Source organism: Armigeres subalbatus, unplaced genomic scaffold, assembly GCF_024139115.2.
Source record: "Armigeres subalbatus isolate Guangzhou_Male unplaced genomic scaffold, GZ_Asu_2 Contig151, whole genome shotgun sequence".
Classification (NCBI taxonomy): domain Eukaryota; kingdom Metazoa; phylum Arthropoda; class Insecta; order Diptera; family Culicidae; genus Armigeres; species Armigeres subalbatus.
In genome coordinates, this window is record NW_026942297.1 from 158,699 (window position 1) to 180,927 (window position 22,229).

At 38.4% G+C, this 22,229-nt stretch overlaps 1 protein-coding gene across 1 annotated transcript in view; it reads left to right on the forward strand.

The window, feature by feature from the left end:
* Window positions 1–4,695, forward strand: part of LOC134202895 (RAC family serine/threonine-protein kinase homolog) — a 113,987-nt gene extending 109,292 nt beyond the window's left edge. The window contains exon 7 of the mRNA XM_062677877.1: window positions 4,385–4,695. Coding sequence (XP_062533861.1) covers window positions 4,385–4,695 — 311 coding nt within the window. The remainder of the gene's footprint in view (window positions 1–4,384) is intronic.
* Window positions 4,696–22,229: the final 17,534 nt, after the last annotated feature.

A 22,229-nucleotide genomic window follows, 5' to 3' on the forward strand; every position in this document is an offset into this window, starting at 1 on the left:
CTGGATTATTCTCAATCTTTTTTTCAATTTATCTTGGTTTATCTTAGCAGAATAAGAAGAAATTCCATAAAAAATGTTGTAATTTTAACTTTGAAAGTCAGCCACAGTTTTTCAGTTTCACCTAAATCGTCATTTTGTATATCAAATCTTCATATTGAGTCACGACTAACTTTTCAAAAGGGTATATGTGAAAATGGTTCAAAAATATTGAAAAAGCTGCACAGCAAAAACGGAATGTGCGATTGTTATGATTTTTTCAGCAAAGTTACACAACTAAATGGTGATTCTAGCGAAAATGTACACCGTAAAAATATGTTTTTTTTTGCGTTAAAATAGTAGTTTGTGCAACAAGTTGCGAAAAGATGATTTTTTCAGCACGAGTGGTTTCGGCAAGCCTCGTTGGATGAATACTACGAGTGCAGAAAAAATCGAGTTTTGCACACGCTTTTTTTTTGCAATGACGAAAAATGAACTTAATTTGATAAATCTAAACCAAAATTGTACAGTCTAATTTACTCCACATAATCATTCTTATCAATAAATTATGTTGCTGCGGAGAACAATCAGATTTTATGTTACCGTGCCGCATTGCATAGTTCGATAAGCCGTGAAACGATAGATGTACTTGCCTTGGGAAATTTCTGATGTCATGTCTATCAAACTATTTCATTTATTACGTGACGCAAAGAATACACTATTTGAACACTCACCCAAGCTAATTCAGCTAAATCTAGTCATGTAACTACTGTTCTGATGTTGTTTTTTATCATTATAGCACCCAAATGAGTGTTATAATGAGTATTATGCAACCCATTTGAGTTAAAGCACCCATTCCGTTGGTATGGAAAAGTAGGTCGTTTCTCACTCAAAGACGAGCTGTAAACCAGATATTATGATCAGGAATTGCAAAATATAATTTTTGAGCATGAGCATGAGCATGAGCATGATTAACCGCCCAAGGTTGTTACTCAGTTATTACAAGGTCAGCTACAATTGCATAGAGAACCAACGCATGATTTTTGGGGCTAACATAATTTTTAATGTGTAAGAACTGATGATTTAAAACTAAGTAATACCAGCGCCGACATGTTCGAACGCAGATCAATTGGGAAATAGGTGGGAAAATGTTACGTGATACTCGCTTTGATGGAAGCCGACGAGTCTTCTGCATTTCCACGAGAAATCACTGGGTTGTTGGATATATGGGGTAGGGAGTGTGGCAGGGTTCGTTTTGGTCAACGGTATGCCGTGTATAGCTCAAACTGATCGATAAAAACAAAACTAATAATTTTAATTTAAGGCCGCACAAAGCAGAACAAAATTTCGGTGATCGGCTGATCGTTCTGCTTACCGCAAAAAGCAGAATCAAACTATGATGACTGGCCGATCGTTCTGCTTACTGAAGAAAACACTTCTGGACGCGATCTCCGATCGTTCTACGTCCAGTACAAAACACGAACAAATCTACACTAAACTGATTGTTTCACTTTCCAATTTACTCGCACACATACAGTGAGTCCAAAAAGTATTCGTCTAGCTGTGTGTTTTCTAGAAAATGACAAAGATAGAATCTAGTAAGCTCAAAAAAATAAAACTATCGATTACATTGTGTAGTAAATTTATCAATTCATCTTTATTGTTAGAAATCAAACAGAAAAATTAAACAATAACAAAAACAAAGGGAACAAAACAAAACAATTCATTAAATACGGGCTCAAAAAGTATTCGTCTAGTCAGGTTTAGCGCGCTTTTGAAACGAAAACAGGAGTTGTAGAATGGAATTCCATATTTCGTTGGATTTCCCTGTGTATCTATGACGGGCTGTAGTTCTTGTGGCATGGAACTGACCAAATTAGCCGTAATGGGGGACGGAATATTCTTCCATTTTTCTTTCAACACTAATTTCAATTAGTTGTGGTTGAAAATATGACTTTCACAAATTTCACGAAAAGTTTGTCGTCCAGAACCTTCCAATGGAGTTGAATTGGATTCATATCTGGGATCTGAGAAGGCGTTTTGAGTTGATTGGGGTATTATAGAGTAGCTACAGCTTCGTACTTTGGGTTGTGTGCTTGAGGTAACTATCACCCCGTAAGATGTATGTGCCCTGTAAGCCCAATTTCTCAGCACTGGCGTTCAAATTTTCTTTCAAAATGCGGATGAACATTTTGTGGTACATAAATCCTTCAATAATGTGAAATTTTCCCGCACTGGTTGCGCTCAAGCACCTCAGAGACCATGACGGAGCCCCCACCATGCTTTACTGCTCAAAAGAGATTCTGCGGCTGTATCTCAATATTCATTTTCCGCCATACCATACATCGGCCATTTGATCCAAATATGCTGTGCTTGCTTTCGTCAGATAACATGACTTGATTCTGAAAGTCATCCTTCTTCCAGCGATATTTTTAGCTGAAATCGAGCTGTTTTTGATAATTTGATGGCTCACTTGAATTTTCTTCCGTGATACTCGCCCATTATACCCATACTTTTCACAGGTGTTTCTGTTCGTATTGGTTCATATCTGAGCACTTCTCCTCTCCAACTCACTTGCCTATATGGGTGAACTCGTTTATAAGGATTTTTTTAATTTTCCGCACAATAAATCGCTCATCGTTATCAGTTTACCATTGCTGACGACCACTCTGTTATTTGTTTTGATAGATTTTTGTGGCGCTGATGCGATTAAATGGTTGAATTCTTGCAACCCTTGGTCTACCCACAAGTCATTTGGACTCATCCTTTTACTTTTCCCACCCATGGTGCTTCTATTTTCCGCGCCAAGTTCAAACAAAACAAAAACATTATTTGATCTGTCATTGAATATTGACAAAAATGTTTCTAGACATCACTAGAGTGTGCTAGTGTAACTACATGCGAATAAAACTACTATATTCGTGTTTCACTCGATTATTTTCTGAATAGACGAATACTTTTTGAGCGAACGAAATTGACGAAATTTAGATATTCTCTACATACCAGAAAAAGTAATTGAAATTTCTATTTGTTTTTGAATAATAATCATGTGTTGATAAGTTTTCTACCAAATTTAGAAGAAAGTTTTTGATTTCACTTCTATCACGCCTAAGTTTTACATTTAACTAAAAATATGCAGCTAGACGAATGCCCTTTGGACCCACTGTAGCAGAATCAGATATTTTGATAACCGCGCCACCGTACTGCGTCCAACACAAAATACGAACACACTTGCACTTTCTACGATTTATCAACTTATATTTATTCCGTGGATTATCCCGCGACGAAGAAAAAATCTCACAAACCGACGCGCACTTCAACATGATCTATTAAGCACTATACATTTTGTATCGCAACGATTGCTTCTAAATCTTACCCTCACCCACCTTCAGCATATACTAGATTCTACTCCACGCATTCTTTTTTTTCATCCTAGTGCTCAATTACACACCTTACGCGTACGCCACACTGAATACTTTATATAATATACCGGTATTCGCACAGTTTTATCAAGTAAGATGCGCGGCCACAAAGCAAGACCATGCCGAGGATGACCGGGTTCGATTTCCGGTCCGATCCAGGAAAACTTCGGGTTGGAAACCCTCCCGATCTCTCTGGGCATAAAAGCAACAAACCGACGTGCCTTCCCATATACAGATTTTTAAATTTCTTGCAATTCACTCTAGAGGTAGTCTCCTTCTGTACGACGGTTCACACAACAGCTCTCACAAGTGTGCGGGCAAACACAGTAATGCACTCTTTCATTTTCTAAATTTATTATAAAAAGTATGTTTTATAATAAAATGAAAAATAATAATCAACTCCTTTGCCTTATTTCCATAAATTGTAATAATTTAGAGTTGAAAACTAACAATAGTTGTAACATTTCTTCAAAAATAGTAATTTTGTTAAATGCGTTCAAGTTGTAACATTTCTTCAAAAATAGTAATTTTGTTAAATGCGAAACTATCTGAATACATCCAGCAAATCGTATGACAATAATAATATATAATATTATAACAAATGTAATTATAATGCTGGTCATTGAGCTTGTTGATGTTTAATCATCCCTTTCTCTGTACCGGAGTCATATGATTAGCCTTCGTCGAGAACCACTTCCGAATGAAAACAAACTCCATAGTATTCATGAGCCTAAGTGAAACTAGCATTATAAAATAATTAGTAAAATTTTACCAGTTATAAGTTACCGTCACTCCCTACATAATAATACCTCCTTTGCTTTAGTTCAAAAGAGATGTAAAATAGCAAATCTAAAACTAAATCTAAATCCTAAAATGTTCAATTTGCGGATAAAAATTAAAGTAAAATGAACTCACCTTATTCCATGAAGGTACTTACCATCCACGTCCCTATGTGACATTGTCCATACTATCCCACCATCGAGCAGACGTCGGATTGCGGATCAATGCCATTGACGATATTGTGTGCACACGATATCCTTTGAGCCAGCCTGATGTCTCCGGAAGCAAGGTGGTCGCCGAGTCCACAACCATTTCCATCGCTGATTCTCCTACCTCTACATCTAGTGCCAACGCCATTTCCCGTTTTCGTCGTTGTATCCGCTGCAGTCTTCACACGGCCATCAGATTTGCTGCACAAAATTTGTCGAAACCGTTGTTGGTATCCTGCGCAGATGCGTATCCTGGTATCCTGGTAGCTGCGCCGTTTCCAAAAGGCACTCAAGCTCGAGAAAAATGATATACGAATCATTTTAGGATTCCACTTTTGAGCATGAGCATGAGCATGAGCATGAGATGATCGTACAATTCGTAGTTGCTACTCCGTGATTGACCAGAACTAGCGGAATTGCACAGGGAACCAACAGATGGGACTTGGGATTAGCTTTCCATCCTCGTTCTCGTGCACGTTCCGAAAGCTCAACTTTTAATGGGTCAATAACGGCGCCGGCCACGTTGTAACAACCGTTGTTTTAGAGACCGACGAATCGTCTGCATCTCTACGGTTGTTACGGGAAGGAGTATTGTAAATAGGGAGAGGAAGTGTCATTACTTAGATCAGGATTCACCTTGGTAAGTGATGTAATCCAAGTAACTAGCATGTTAATGTTGATGCGAGAACAAAGTAAAGATCAGTTACGACGTATTTTGTTGTGACATTATTCACCCAACGTATAGGGCAGACAATTAATCGCTCCGGTAGAGCTATTGTTAATTTATCTTTAAACTGTCCGCAATAATCAGAAAGTGTGATTTTTTCATATTCAGCTAACGCGAGGGAAAATAATTAATATAAAACATAGCTTTTTTCACGTACAAATAAAATTGCAAGTATTGTTATATCTCTATGTACGTTGGTGTACCAGAAAGCTAACTATGTACTGTATTGGAATGCAAATTGGTTTGTGATAATTTTAACATGATCTGCCCCTGCAAAATGTATGCTGGGTGTTTCTGTAATTGTAATATTACGTGGTCCCACTCAGGAAATGACGTACCGCACAGGAGAAAACATCACACGACACGTGAAGTTTTGAGCAAATTAACCACTTTCTTGATTTGTTATAAATTATTCAGTATACATCAATTTACGAGAAAGATCAAACATTTTTCATTAACCTAATCTTCAATGAAAGCAACATGCGAAACAGCAGCAAATAGAATATCCATTACGTAGACTAGCCTTGAAACTATAGCCTAATTATTGCTTCTATGCATTCCTTCACACCATAAAACTAAACTATCTCGCATTTTGTTTTATAATTTTTTTGTCGAATTTCGTGTTAGGATGATTATTAACTAATAATTTAAGAGTGCGTTGCTAATTTCCATTTGATTAATAAAACTCAAGCTTTTATAATTCATCCAAAAAAATTTACTAATCAGACGAGTTAAAGAAGAGTCAAACAACTAGAATAGATAGAGAAGATATCGATTTGGAGAGACATTTTTCCAAAACATAACAAACTAGAACAAAAACATTATGCCTTATGGACGATTTAAATTCATGTTTTGGCGTTGAACGTTCAAAGAGGAGATGAGAATGAAATAACCTACCGCTATATTCCTGATGCCATCAATATAGATAAAATGTTGAATTTGTTACCTTTATGGGAACGCCCAGTTATGCTAGCACTATGTGTAAAAAATCATTCTAATAAAGCACAAACAAAAAACTCAAACATTTGCTGGACTAACAACGTACCACAACGGCAAGCAAAATTGCAAAATTCAGTTTAAAATTCAATTTAAGGATTCATTAGATAACTTACCACACGAATGCAGTCTGCGTCCAGTATTTTACCTTACCAAAGAACATCCAACAAGGGGTTGTCGGGAAGGTGTGTGTCAGAATGAAGGCTCCGGCGTTCATGGTGATGATAAGACGCCGGCCGTTGGTGTTTTCCAGCCGTTCCATGACAATGACCTTCATTACCTTTGAACTTCTCTACTATGGATGGCGCAAAAGATCGCAACATTTTGATCAGCATTTGTCTGTTCAATCACGCAGTTCCAAGAAATCCACTATAACATAATTTCTATTAATAAAATTTTCGGGAGCAAAAAAAATATGGTGACAGGAAAAACGCGTCAGTTCGCGAGCCTTGACTACTACGATCTCCGAATCATTTTAGGATTCCACTTTTATCGAAAAACCGGAAAAATGACGGATGAGGAAATTTTAGCGTCCGGTCTCTTTCACGTTCTACTTCGATCTCATGATCAGGAATTGCAAAAATATAATTTTGTCACAAAAACTCAAATATCTCAGAACCCTATATTTTACGAATGTAAGTTTTAGGTCCATTATATTAGCTGTCTACCATGAAAAATTGGTGATGGTAAACTAATAAACAAAAAGTTATGACATTTCAAACATTTCACAATTCACAAATTTAGTAAAAAATTGTTTTCCGTGTAAATTATGTCGAGAATCGCAGTTTGATGCTGTTTTGTTTTCATGATATTCCATATTTATGTTTTCATCGATATAATGTATATTATATGTAAAAATAAATAAAAATGAATTAACAGATCACAAAAATAATCATAGGTTTGACATTTAATATGAGCACCAGATTTTTTTTTTTGCAGAAAATGATCGATGAGTCTCTCTACTCGATCTCTCATATTGTCCTGATTATTAAATCAAATGCGGCAGTTACAGAAACTCTAAGAGTTTGAATTTCGGTATGGGTTATGATATCATGAAAACAGTTTATTAATACTTATTTTATATTTTATTCTATTTTTTTACAATATCGAACACTTTTGAATTCTTATCAGCACAGTTTGATGACCTAGAAACTATTGTAAAACCTGTAGATGAGTTTGTCTCATAGTTTTGCTTGAAATTAGAAAGTTGAATCCCTCAGCTTTTTAAAAAATAACAAAAAAAAATTTAAGCAAAACTATCATCATCAGATTTTGCTTTAATTTTTATTTTTTTTATTTTTTAAAAAGCTGAGGGATTAAACTTTCTAATTTCAAGCAAAAATATGAGACAAACTCATCTACAGGTTTTACAATAGTTTCTAGGTCACACCTATCCGTGGTTCAATACTTTTTTTCTGGGATTCAAAACGAGACTCGAATTGTTAAGATAATGCTGTTTCAATAAGGATTACAAAACGGCACGGAAAAATCTTTTCGCTAGCTACTTACCGATATTATTCCACAGATTCCTAGTTTCTATTTGAATCTAGGATCTATTATCAGTGAGAAGGCAGCAATTTAGAATATCCTTCAACTTTTGACGTAGGACTTACGTCTCTCTTCACTATACCGGGTGTCATTTCAATATTTCTAAATCGACCGCGTTACGCTGTGTTGAAAGATTTTGAATGATAATAGCGTTTGTCCCAGTGAACGGATCTCTTCGGAAAACCCGTAATCGACAGATCTCAAGTATGCCTTTCATATTCATACTTGATATGACCCGAAAAACTTGTTTCAATAGGCCTAAAACTGTTTTCGAAGCAAAACATTGACTGCCCTGAAACCTATAAATATGGGTGCCGCTTGTTCCTCGCGTCATTTGTTCGCTTGATTCTGATGGGTGCAGACGCTAGCGGATAAGCTGCAACTGCGTACCAAACTAAGCCATAAAAGAGGGTGACGCATTTTTTCCTTCAGTTCAGAACTTCCAACGGGATATTATCATCATCATATTTTTTCTTATTTGTTGGGCACCCGCAAACCAGTCGGAATAATAGCTGCGGTTGAGCAATGGAAATTCCAACAGGAGCAACAGCAGTACAACAGCCACATTCGTTCCTGTCTGGCATATATACACAATCTTTTCAAAGGCAAGGTAGCGCTACCGCCGCCAACCACATTTTTACCTTCAATGTGGAAGAAAAAGAATTGAGAAAGTAGCAGCTTCATGGAAATGAAATTCAGAACCGTCCTTCTTAGGACGAAGGAAAAATGTCTGGGTTCAATTTAATTTCCGTTCTGCTTTGTTCCGCTGAAACATTAAAATATTAAACGGCGCAAATGGCCACGCAAAATGCAACTTCCCTGTGGTGTGGTTTTTCTCTCTGTGTTGTATGTAATAATGAAATCATTCTAAGAAAACAAGCTTGATGTTTTCTCCGTATGAGATATTTCGGGTTTTCGATTCTCGAAACAAATGAAAACTGGACTTATTCAATGATAAGAATGAAAAAAATAAAAAAAAACTTGTGCTCATTCAAAACATATGTGTATTGCGTGATGTTCGCACATCAAGCGAATGAAAATCAAAATATTCCTTCCATTATCTCCATTGATGTGATGCTTTTTCATTCCACAAAATTTCATTCCTCCAATATCTCACCTTCAAATGAACCAAACATGCACTGCTACCTGCTAAAGTCACGCAAAGCAAGATCTCTCCACCGGTACAGTCACCGTCATCATCATCAATGATCATTGCATCACTGCATCTACAGCGAGAATCTGCTCACCGAAGCCGCGCCCCATAGAGCTTGAAGTAATATTTTTACATTGCCTTTGTTTACTTACAGACTATATTAGAAATTTGCACACTGTATCCCACTTCATTCAGTATCTAGCCGTTGTATGACGCGCAATAGCTCCGTCGAAAGAAAAAACGAAGCAGTTTTCTTTCTCTGAAACCAATCAAACCAAACAGCTCTTTTCAGGGCTCAAAGTTAATTAACCCACCAGTCTCAGTTTGACTTGACACCGAGAAGGAATCGGTCGACCATCCATGGCATTCCAAAGAGGAATTAGCCATTCAGCAGGCAATTATTATTGTGCAAAGTGAATTGCGCACCGAGCATTCGAGGAAAAATGAATTTAGAAAATGTCTCAAAACGGAAAGCTATCAATCGATCTTATATTGTTGTGTTCTAGATGAAATCGTTTGTGTGTGTTTTGGTTTCGAGCAAGAAACTCCCAGTTGCTTTTGAAAGAGTTATTTTCTGGCCCTTATCAGGGCCAAGAGAGTTATTTATAATTTTCGCAATTGGTTGGCATTCATCACTGGTTCGTCGGTCGCTGCATTAAGGCAGTTTGCATCACGCTGGTTCCATTGGGGAACCAGCACACGTCGCACACCCCAGAGCACCCAGTTTCAGTTTTACAGTCCACTACAACATGACGCAACATATGGAGATAGAAAATGTATGCCATCAAAGCAAACGGTTCTTCTGAGAGCCACTGATACTTACTAAAGAGTTTAATATTAAAGCTTTCAATACCTTTCGCTTTAAAATTAGTACTTTAGTGCCAAATTCAATCTTCTAGAGATAAAATGTTATACGCAAGTAGCAGATTTTCGAGATTTTTGTGGCCAATTAACAATATACCAAAACGGAATGCTATGAATAGATTTTTTATCTATTGGATTTATTTGAATTTTGGATTTATTTGACATTTGATAAAACATATGTAGAAAAATGACTCTTTGATACTTTCTAAAAGATTGCTGGAACATTTTTGATTATTATTGTTCGGCGTAGTTTTCAGCGTTGGTTGAATAGATGGTGCCACAAATGGTAAACTACGCTGACAGACAGTCTGTAATTCACAACTTGACATTTTCGTTTGGTCGGTCTAGGTGAAGGAGGAGCCAACAAGCGGTTTACAATGGTCTTATTCATCAAAGGGGTGGAGCTTCGGGTAGAGTTGTTCTGATATAATGACAAAATCATGGCTCATGCGAGTTCAGTTCCGGCTTAAATTTTAGCTTGACCAGCGGGCAGGGAACCAACATCCAACGACAGGGAGAATAATGGTGTCATCCCTAGAAGTCAAAGAATTATCTTTTGACGTAGGACTTACGTCTTTCTTTACTATACTGGGTGTCATTTAGATTTTTGGAAATCGAGAGCGTTACGCTAGAAGGGAAGATTTCTAAAGTTGCTATTTATTTTTCAAACGTCGCATTTATTTTTCGATGTATTTTGAAGATTTATATATCAATCGACTCGGACACTTCCCAGCAATCTTCCAATTTCATTGAAACTTAATATTTTTAACGATAAGCTATTGAAAATTTCAATTCTTGTCAAGGCCAATAAAAATTTCATATATTATTAATCTCGTCCATTCCTAACACGGACATCAGAATGCACTGCCATGTGTCTTCGATTCCACCGCAAGATTTTATTTGTGTATAAAAGTAGCTCTGGCTCCCGTGTGCGAGTCATTTCAGTTTGTGACAACAGCGCGTACTGACGTGCTTTTTGCTCGCGTATTTTTTTTTTCTCGTTCGTTTGCTGTACTTACGTAAACAGCATGCAGTCGCGAGTGAGAGAGCTGCCAGTGGGTTTGCGAGTATGCATGAAAGAAGAGGACGCATTTTTTGTCATTCTATGCTTGATGCAGTGGTGTCGGTTGCGATCGATGCAATAGCCCATCGCATCACTAGGAGCTCACGGCTAAAGGCCGATGATGGCTGAGGCTGCGATGGCAGCGCTGGTGGATGAACAAGAATAAAATTAGCCCAGAGAGATTTGGTCTGTTCATCCAGGGAAAATCATTAGTTTCATAATCCCCATCATCTCGGGATGGGAACGAGTCATGACATATGACTGACCTTATGTTAAGTTGTGGTTGGTACTAAACCACACGTACATTCAAACAGGGTTATACTATAACAGTTCTGATTCCCCAGCAAAAAATTCAACTACACTGATGAAAATTGATTAGAATTTTTTTTTCATTCATTCGCAGAAGCCGTTGGCATTCAAATGATGCATAATCAGCAATGGTGCTGATATCCATTTGAGATTAGAAAATGTCGCCGTAATTACATGTTAATGTTTTAAAAAAAGTCCGCGAAAAAAAATCCCTGAAGAATATTTTAATAAACAATTTTTGCATTCTTTGGTATTCTTTTTCTGAATAATGATATCATTAAGCTTAACTTAGAATTTGACTTTGAAGCCACAACATTAAATAATTTTTCGTTGATGTATTAGCAGAACCTCCTCTATTTTAGTAGGGTTACTTTTTTATATATTTTTTGAGATTTTTATTATTTTAAAAATTCATCACGTAGTAGAGATATATCCCTCACTCTTCAACGCTGCTTTCAACTGATCGATTATTTTGGACAAATTTTTTTTTCAGGGTTGGCCAAATTCGGCACTAAGTTGGCCAAAATCGGTGCACTTCCCCTATTGGTTTTATTTCCAGAAGTTTTGAATAATCAAATTGCTAATAATTCTACACAGCATGGAAGTTGTCGTTTCCAATATCAATACCTATAATCAAACCCCATAAATTCAAAAGTTAAATGTAAATACGTTACGTTTATACAAGTCCTACGTCTACTCGCGGTTATGTTTAAAACATTACCCATTGCTCGTTTTTCCGACAGCCCCATGCATTAAACGCATCCCCATGGAGGTCAATCTGTGTGCTGTGTTGCAACAGCCCTTCTGGATGCCCAAAACAACAAATCCTACAACCACAGCACCAATGAAACACTATAATGGGAATTAACTCGGTCGAAAGCTATTTTCAGTTACTCCAGCTTTCGGCATTCGTGTTCTCTCTATTAGCTTCTATGAAGCAGGGTTTTCTGCTAGAGCAAGCACACTGCTCCTCATGCCCTCACTCGAAATTTAATTGACTGATGTACAAAATTGGAAGTCCAACAGCTTGTATACTGAAGTCGTCGGTTGGAATGGGAGGAGATTGAAATTCTTCTTGAAGTGGTTTTCGTTTAGTTATTTAAATTCTGCTCTCCTAGAGATTTCTTGTTCATGTCTATTATTTTGCCTGGCTCAAGTGGAGCTTATTCCAACAGAGTCAAGACAACAACAAATTCTGCTCGTCACAATGGTTATTGTCTGTATAGTTTGATATTTTGAGTGCTTAATAGGCTCTCAATTTGAAAATCCTGTACAAAGTTACTCAAGTACCTATTGCACGCTATCCTGCGAACCTCTGCAAACAAAATGATGTATTTTCTTGCTACTCCAATAATTACAACACGATAGAAGATTTCTCATCAGAGTATATATAAAACAAATTTTGATGTTTGTTGTCCCTAAATTTCTGCAAATAACAGTGAAATAATTGATTAAAATAAAATTGAAAAGGCAGAGCTTTCATTGTGCATACATCGAAATGGGAAAGTATTCGAAACTTTATAACAGCCGAACAGAAAGAAATTCCACTCGAATCCCTTCTTCCACCACTTCCGTTACCTCAGTTAATCTGTCAAGCAGCTGTCATCGTCCAAAGATCCACTTTGCAGACGGAAAAACTTTTCCAGCTGCAGAAAAAATCGGAACTCATTTTTTGCGCGACAGTAACGAAGCAGGCGGTTAAAAATGCAAAACAAATTTCATTTCGAAATTCGCCTTTTTAATTGCGCTAGGGTAAAGGATGTATTTTGGACCACCCTTACGGGGGCTCTTATTTTGGACTCAGTGGTCCAAAATATGAGCCGTCGAACTGGTGGTCCAAAATACCTCCCTTACCCTACTTGTTCCGTTTCTCGGAAGGAATTCTTCGCTTCGAGCATCGGAGGTTCGGCACTGATGAGGTAAATGTCCTTTGAGAGTTTGTGGGGTGGAAACAGTGGCATGATTTGTTGCGTTGAAATTTTGTTTGAAATCTGTGAGGAGAAGAACATTATGGCTGTTCCGTGCCAGCTGGGAATATGCAATCAACGACATTCATCCAGACGTGAAAGGCGTTTATTTAAATCTCTAAGGCAATTTTGTAAATAAAGAAAAACATCTTAATTTAGAACCTATGAAAAGTGTGAAAACAGATGGCATTCGCTTGTCTTCTAATTATATGTTTACTGCGGAGGTTGCATAAAAGATCACTTCTAAGTCATAAATCGTGTGCAGTGATTTCCCATCGGGTAAAAACATGTTTCGAAGTGGGATGTTGCGGCTTAACACCATGTGGTTGCAAGACGATAGACCAGAAGAGAGATTAACATCGTCCACGAAGACGGACGGTTAGCGTTCCGTTAGCATATAGCATAATGAATTACCGAAAAATTTTGAAGACGCATGAATTATTCCCATGTTCACCCTATCATACTTAGTGGAATGAGTGAAATGAGTGGAAGACAAATGAGTTTGTTTCTCATAAGCATATGCGGTATTTCGAAAAATTTCGTTTTAGGGCATTCGAAACGAAATTCCGCGGAATTCCGCGGAATTTTAGAATGGCGAAATCTGAATTACTGATTTCGTTTCGTATCGTTAAATTTAAAAAATTTCGACAGAAAAATCATTCTTTTAACGAAATTTAACGGAATTTCGCGGAATTTCGAAATTTATTTTTAATAATTTCAATTTCCATATCATAAAAAAAATTCGGCTGCGCCGCACAATGAAGCCAATCAAATTCCACTCAATATTTTATACATATAAATTCTTTCACTAAATCTCACTACGTAATACAATTCTGTATCTTCAACAGAAACGCATTTAGCTTTCCGCTTGAAAATTTCTTCGATGTGTTCAAGTATAAAACGTAATGCATATTTGTTTATTTAAATAATATTGTTCAGTGGAAGTAAAAATATTTTGTAATAATTTTGATTCCGTATATCATGGAAATCTATAATTTTCTCACATTTTCTAGATCCTTCCTGGATCTGAATTATTCAAATGCTTCAAAATCGTAACGATTTTCTGTCATTGTCGTGTCGTCCCGGTGCGGTGCGTTTTCCGTAGGGCAGTTTGTTGTTAGTAGTAGCCATTTTTTTCTTGCACGTATTCTCAACCAGCAAGTTGCATTCAAATGGAAATCCTGTCTTATTATTTCACATTGAAAATTGGTTATGGAGTTATGGCAAAAATACTATTTATCCATAATACACCAGAAAGTCGCCGATGCCGCAGGTGGATTATTCAGAGTTTTTTTCTAAATAATATCTGACTACACCACTGCAAGTAAAATAAAACATAGGTTTTTTAATTGCAGATTTAATTTTTTTATGGTGATTCGATTATCCGGAGTGAAAATAAAATCGATACTCCGGATAATCGAGTCCAACCTGTATTTGGAAGATTCTGTGCCAAATTAATTAGTTTACACTGGCGATCACCTTTTCAGAGCTACCGACTGAATAGTAACAAGGCAGTCTCGATTGAATTGTTATATCATGTCCTAGCTTTCATTTTATTGCTGAAATCAGCAAATAACCATACTTTTTTACGGAAATTTGTTCTTTATTTTGTTGAGCTGCAGAAATAACGGCTTTCAGACTCATCATGGAATTCGGAACGTTTTCCTGGGCACCAGGAAATGCGAGGCAAGTAGACTGTTCCACTTTTCCACATGATGCTGGGTCATTAGGCCGAAGGTCATTAGGCCGAAGGCCATTAGGCCGAAGGCCATTAGGCCGAAGGCCATTAGGCCGAAGGCCATTAGGCCGAATGGTCATTAGGCCGAACGGTCATTAGGCCGAACGGTCATTAGGCTGAACGGTCATTAGACCGAATGGTCATTAGGCCGAATGAGAAGTGGGGAGTGAGACGTGAGTTGTTGCGAAGTGAGTAAGACGTAGAACGGAAGAAGCAAGAAAGCAAAAGGAAGAAGGAAGAAGAAATAAGGAAGATAGAAGTAAGAAGAAGTAAGAAGGAAGAAGGAAGAATAAAGAAGGAAGAAGGAAGAATAAAGAAGGAAGAAAGAAGAAGCAATAAGGAAGACGGTAGAAAGAAGGAAGAAGGAAGAATGAAGGAAGAAGAAGGTAGAAGGAAAAAGGAAGAAGGAAGGACAACGAAGGAAGCAGAAAAAGAAAGAAGGAAGACGGAAGAAAGAAGGAAGAAAATGGAAGAAAGGAAATAGTGGAAGAAAAAAGGAAGAAGGAAGAAAAAAGAAGTGAGAAGGAAGAAGGAAAAATAATAAAGGAAGAAGGAAAAATTGAGGAGGAAGAAGGAAGAAGGACGAAGGAAGAAGGAAGAAGGAAGAAGGAAGAAGGAAAAGAAGACGGAAAAGGAAGAAGGAAAAAGGAAAAAGAAGAAGAAAAAGGAAGAAGGAAGAGGAAGAGGAAAAGGGAAGAAGGGAAAAGGAAGAAGGAAGAGGGAGGAAAGAAGAAGGAAGAAGGAAGAGGGAGGAGAAAGAAGGAAGAAGAAGAAGCAAGGAGGAAGAAGGAAAGAGGAAGACGGAAGAAGGACGAAGGAAAAAGGAAGAAGGAAGGAGGAAGAAGGAAGGAGGAAGAAGGAAGAAGGAAGAAGGAAGAAGGAAGGAGAAAGAAGGAAGAAGGAAGAAGGAAGAAAGAAGAAGGATGAAGGAAAAAGGAAGAAGGAAGAAAGGAAAAGGAAGAAAAAATGAAATAGGGAAGAAAGAAAGAAGAAGTAAGAAGGAAGACGGAAGAAGAAAGAAGGAAGAAGAAAGAAGGGAGAATGAAGAAGGAAGAAGAAAGAAGGAAAAAGGAAGACGGTAGAAAGAAGGAAGAAAACGGAAGAAAGAAGGAAGAAGAAGATAGAAGGAAAAGGGAAGAAGGAAGAAGAAAGAAGGAAGTAGGAAGAAGGGAGAAGGAAAAAGGAAGGAAGACGGAAGAAAGAAGGAAGAAAATGGAAGAAAGGAAAAAGAGGAAGAAATAAAAAGGAAGAAGGAGGAAGGAAGAATGGAGAAGGAAGAAGATAGAAGGAAGAAGGGAAAATAATAAAGGAAGAAGGAAAAATTAAGGAGGAAGAAGGAAGAAGGAAGAAGGAAGAAGGAAGAAGGAAGAAGAAAGAAGGAAGAAGGAAGAAGGAAGAAGGAAGAAGGAAGAAGGAAGAAGGATGTAGGAAGAAGGAAGAAGAAAGAAGGAAGAAGCAAGAAGAGAGAAGAAAGAAGAAGGAGAAAGGAAGACGGAAGAAAGAAGGAATAAAACGGATGAAAGAAGAAGGAAGAAGAAAGAAGGGTTAGGGAAGAAAAAAGAAGGAAGAAAGAAGGATAAGGGAAGACGACAGAAGGAAGAAATAAGAAGAAAGAAGGAAGAAAGAAGTAAGAATGAAGGAAGAAAGAAGGGTAAGAGATGAAGACAGATGGAAGAAATAAGAGGAAAAAATGGAAAGAGAATATGATAGAAGGAAGAAATAAGAAGAAAGAAGGAAGAAAGAAAAAGGAAGAAGGAAGAAAGAAGAAGGAAGAAGGACGAAGAAAAAAGGAAGAAGGATGAAGGAAGAAGGATGAATGAAAAAGGAAGAAGGAAAAAGGAAGAGGGAAGGAAGAAGAAGGTAAAAGAAAGAAGGGAAGAGGAAGAATGAAGAAGAAAGAAGGAAGATGCAAGAAGGGAAAACGAAGAAGAGCTAAGGCGAAGAAAAAACTTTAAATTTTTGCTTTTTGCTTCTTTTGCTAATTTAGCCTAATGACCATTCGGCCTAATGACCTTCGGCCAAATGGCCTGACACCGTTTCACATAATCCGAGACGTTTGGCCACTGTAAGGTAATGCCTACATTAGAGTGATTCAAATTTTCACTTTCTTGCTCTCCTATGCTTAAACGATTGGTTTTGTCATTTTAATAGACCTCCTAAAGTTTAAGCTGATTTGGATGTAATTAGACTGTGCACGCGTCATTTGAAGGTTGTACGGAAATTGCTATGGAAAACGCCACTTACATGAAAGAATATTTTCTGAGGTGGGCCACTATTTGAATATAATTTATATTTCAACTTTGTAGAATGCTGAATATATTCTTTGTATAAGCTGAAAGTCAGTGGTTGTTGAGAAACGATCTGACTGTTTGTAAGTAAAGTTATAAAAAACAAAAATGCTCATTATTGATATTGATGTTATTCTTTTACATGTTAAATTGAATTTCACACGATTCAGTATTTCCGTAATAACTTTTCATGCCAGCATCAAATCGTTTCGCATAAAGACGATCTGTTTCCAGGCTAAATTTTCTATATTGTTTTCCACAAAAGTTACTATTTTCATAGTAATTTTTATACAAACTTCAAACTGTATGTGCTCAGTCAAATTACAACCAAATTAGCTAAAAGTTTAAGAAAACTATTTTAATATCAAATGCTATCGTTTAAACATAAGGGAACGAAAATTCAAAATTTGAATCACTCTAGCTTACATGCAGATAGCATAAAAGTGTTGCTAGAGTCAGCGCATCCCACGGATATTATTGTTAAGGACATAAAGGTTCAACTCCCACCGCAGCGAAATTGTGAAAAAGTGATGAAACGAAAAAAGGTTTTCATCCAGCAGTCACGATTTTCTTTTATCTTCCAAGGCTAACTCCATAAAAAAGTGGATTTTTTTTTTGTTGTCGCATCAAAGTTTTATTTTAGAGAAAAAATTCTAGGGAGGGCAAACTTTTTTGTATATTTGTATCGACCTTATTTGACTCTAAAAATATTAAACAACATTATTTTCCCGCGGATTTTTTTTTATCCGTTTTTGCATTATCTATATAATCCTAAAAAAAACTATTTACCTAATAAAAATTCCGCGAAAAAAAATCAAATTTCGTTTCGTTTCGAAAAAATTCGAATCAAATGGACCCTGATTTCGTTTCGTTTCGAAATTTCGGAAGAAAATTTGAATTTCGTTTCGTTTCGTTCCGATCTAACAGTAGCATTTCTAATTTCGTTTCGTTTCGTTTCGTCAGGAAAAAAATGTGTTATCGCATACCCTTAGTTTCTCATTTCTGAGAAAGATTCCCATCAGCATCCGAGGAGGATTCTCATCAGAATCCGAGAGCAATTCCCATCAGAACCCGAGAAGAATTCTCACTGGAATCTCTAAAGAATTCCTTTCAGAATCATCGAAGTATTCCAATCGGAATCCAGAAGAATTCACACTGGATTCTTTTCAGTATCGTTGGGAATCTGTGGGGGATACCCTTCATAATCCATGGAGGATTTGCTTCAGAATCTCTCGACCAGTGGTAACGATATCTCCTCATCTTGTCGTGACGAGCGATCTTGTGCACGGCCACTGGCTTCAGACCGCAACTTTCGATGTCGTGGAGCCCTCGTTCCGGGGTGATCATGAGTGTAGTACTCATACTTGTGGACCTCTAGGAACTCCACGACAGATTGATGATGGCCCTTGTTTGCCGGCATCATTTTCACGCCAACGCTACAGAGCTGAGCGAATTTTCGGGAGCAGATCCGGTTGATCGCAAATGAAGAAAATAACGCCAACGCGACGAAGCGAAAACGTAAACAGCGAACGAACGGGAAAATACCGTTGGAAAACGCTCTGCTGTCACGAACTGGAATGATCCTTGCGAACTGAAATAGAGACAGCAGCTTTCTTGTATCCAATAAAGTTAAACCATCAGCCCTGCCCCATTGGTAAACGTTGCCGGTGACCATTTTGATTCACTTTTTGGACGGAGCCCATCGCATGCATAAAAAGACCCGTGTTTCCGGTGCTCACTCTATTTTCCACTCTTGGCGGTACTGCGCTCCGGTTCCTTTCCATTTCATTTATTTAGCTTACATCTAATCAAATAACACTGAATTTGACGGCATAATACACGGTTCGAGGCCGCATCTCTTCAACCTCAACGCCCGTTCCGTGCCTGGTCAATCCACCTTGCTTGCTGCGCTCCACGCCGTCTCGTACCTCCCAGATCGAAAGCGTGCGTTGGGACCTGGTATTCTCGGAATTTTTGAAGGACTTGCCGTACAGTATAAAGGTCTGATCCGTTGTCGAGCGACCGTCAACGAAGCCGGCTTGATAACTTCCCACGAACTCATTCACTAAAGGTGACAGACGTCGGAAGATGATCTGAGATATTACTTGAAGTGGTATTAAGGATGGTGATCGCTCGAAAGTTCTCACGCTCCAGCTTGTCGCCTTTCTTGTAGATAAGGCATCTGACCCCTTCCTTCCACTCCTCTGGAAGCTGTTCAGTTTCCCAGACTCCGACTATCAATGCAGGCAAGTGGCCAGCTTTTTCGGGCCCATCTTGATGAGCTCAGCTCCGATACCATCCTTACCAGCTGTTTTATTGGTTTTCGGCTGTTGAATTTACCTCAAGAGGGCGGGTTGGCTTCCATCGTCCGCTGAACTGACGTAGTCATCTCCTCCGTTGCCTTGATTTTCACGGCCTGTACTCTCAGTGTCATTTAAATGTTCCTCGTAGTGCTGCTTTCATCTTTCGATCACCATACGTTTGTCCGTTCGTCCCATTCTTATCCCTGCACATTTCGGATCGCGGCACGAAGCCTTAGCGGAATGCGTTGAACTTCTGATAGAACTTGCATGTTTCTTGAGAACGGCACAGCTATACCATCTCCTCGCACTCCGCTTCTTCCAGGCTGCGTTTCTTCTCCTGAAAAAGCGGGTCTGCTGTCTTCGCTTCCGTCTATAACGTTCCACGTTCTGCCGGATACTTTGCTGCAGCGCGAGCGCCCACACTGCGTCCTACTCCTCCAGAATCGGTCTGCACTGTTCATCGAACCAATCGTTCCGTCGACTTCCCACACAGCCGACGTTGTTCTTCGCTGCGTCATGAATGGCTACTTTAACTGTATTTCAGCAGTCTTCAAGAGGGGCCCCATCGAGCACACCCTCTTCCGGCAACGCTGCCTCGAGATACTGCTCGTAAGCAGTGGCGACATCAGGTTGCTTCAGTCGCTCTAGGTCGTACCGCGGCGGTCGTTGGTACCGAACATTGTTGATAAAGGATAAATTTGGGCGCAGTTTAACCATCCCCAGATAGTGGTCAGAGTCGATGTTAGCGCCACGATATGTCCTGACGTCGATAATGTCGGAGAAGTCAATCAGAATGTGGTCGATTTGTGATTCTGTCTGCAGTGATAATCTCCCATACGGACGGCTGTGTTTTTTTGACGTAGGACTACGTCTGTGTTTTCTATATTAGGGTACACTTTACGATTGCGACACGAAAATATGATAGACTTTAAACTTTAATATCTCCGCCGTTTCTCGATGTATTTTCAATTTTTTTGGACCATTCGATCAAGGATGAGTCAACGCTTCTTTGTATTTATATGAAAATACTATTTTTCTACTATTTTTTATCGATAATTGATAAAAAGTTTAGAAATAGGTAAACTAACCAATCACGTACATGCATCACTAGCACAGACATCAAAAATCAATCACTTGCGGGTTTGGATCTAATCCTCAGTTTGAACAAGATTTTACGCAGAGCGGACGCATCAAAGCGATCGCAGCGGAGCGGACACAGCATCACGGTGGCGATAATAACATTTTCAAAGAAAATCCATCGCATTGGTGGTGGTGCTCGATGTGTTGCTGCAGATCATTCAACCTCAACGAACCAGCATTTCATATGAAGAAAGGGTTGACCATAAAAATAGCACTGTGGTGATCCCGCACCGCCAGTGCCGATGCTGAAAATTTATTACAAATTGTGGTGTCAGTTAGTTGGAAAGGAGCATTGGGAAAAGAAAATTGGTTCTTCTCAGGACCAACATTTTATGAAAAGAAAGAGTTAATTGCGAAAATGGACTGTTTCGGTGGCATCGGGTTTGGCGTGGTAGTTTGGTTGCTGTTAGTGATTCCATCCATTAAAATTCACTACATCATCTCCCTCCGACGCGCTATCAAATTCGCTATTTACGATTGAGTTTTGCACTTTGAAGAAAGTTTATTTCGGATAGTCGGATCAACCTTCTTTTGTATAAAATCAATGAAGACGCCACCTCAGTGGAAACTATCTACAGCAACCACCCATCGGTGAACGTCACTCGGACACACAGATGCCAAGAGAATATGTTTGGTAATATGAAGAAACTTCGTCTTGAGTCAAATTTCTGTTGTTATTCCTCGCAATAATACGCATCTTAGATAATCAACATCTCATAACCAAATTCAGAATCTTGCGAGAAAATTTTATAGGATTCTTAGAATTTGTCATTCTCCGAACGGTCCGTTGTCTGCGGAATCCCGATCAAAATGGCTCGCACGCGTCGAAAAGCAGCTTTCTTATATCTAATGAAGTAATTCCATTAGCCCCGCCCTTCATTAATCGTTATGAGTGTACATTATATTTACACCCATATCAGCTCACAAAGGGGCGGGGCTAACGGGCTTAATTTATTAAATGCAAGAAAGCTGCTGTTCGGTGCGCGAGCCACTTTGTCTGCTGCGGAATCCCGATAGAAGATTCATAATTATTTTCAGTGTCTTATTTTGGATAGTTTGCAATTTCTTTCTATGCGTTTTGGCGCAGTTTTGCCAGACAGGAGCCGCGTAACTCAAAACAGGATAGATAATACATTTGTAGATAGCCAATTTGTTCTTCCGGCATAATTTTGATTTGCGATGTATCAATGGGTACAATTTTTTGATTAACAAAGAGCATTTTGTTTTTGTTTTCTCAACGTGTGATCTAAATAACAATTTTTTGTCAAGTGCTAAGCCTAAATACGTAACCTCGCTAGACCATTCTACCTTATTGCCACCCATCGACACCGAGCAGTCTGGAGGAGGGTCTAACCGCGGAGAATTTTTATATGGAAAATAAGTTTATTTGAGTTTTCGCGCTGTCAACTTTTATGTTCCATTTTTCAAGCCAAGTGGTGTAGATAGTCAGATAAGACTGCAGTTTACGAGTAGTATGCCTTGTGTTCCTACCTTTCACCAGTATTGCTGAATCATCAGCATATAATGCTAGGCAGGCATCCTCTGGGAGCTCCGGAATATCTGAGGTGTAGATGTTATATAGGACCGGGCCCAACAGACTACCCTGCGGGACTCCAGCGGGAATGTCGAACTGATCGGAAAAAACATCATTCAAGTTTACCTTGAATGACCTGTCTGAAAGGTAGTTTTGAAGAATTTTTACCAAATAGATTGGAAAGTTGTAGCGGTAGAGTTTATAGATAAGTC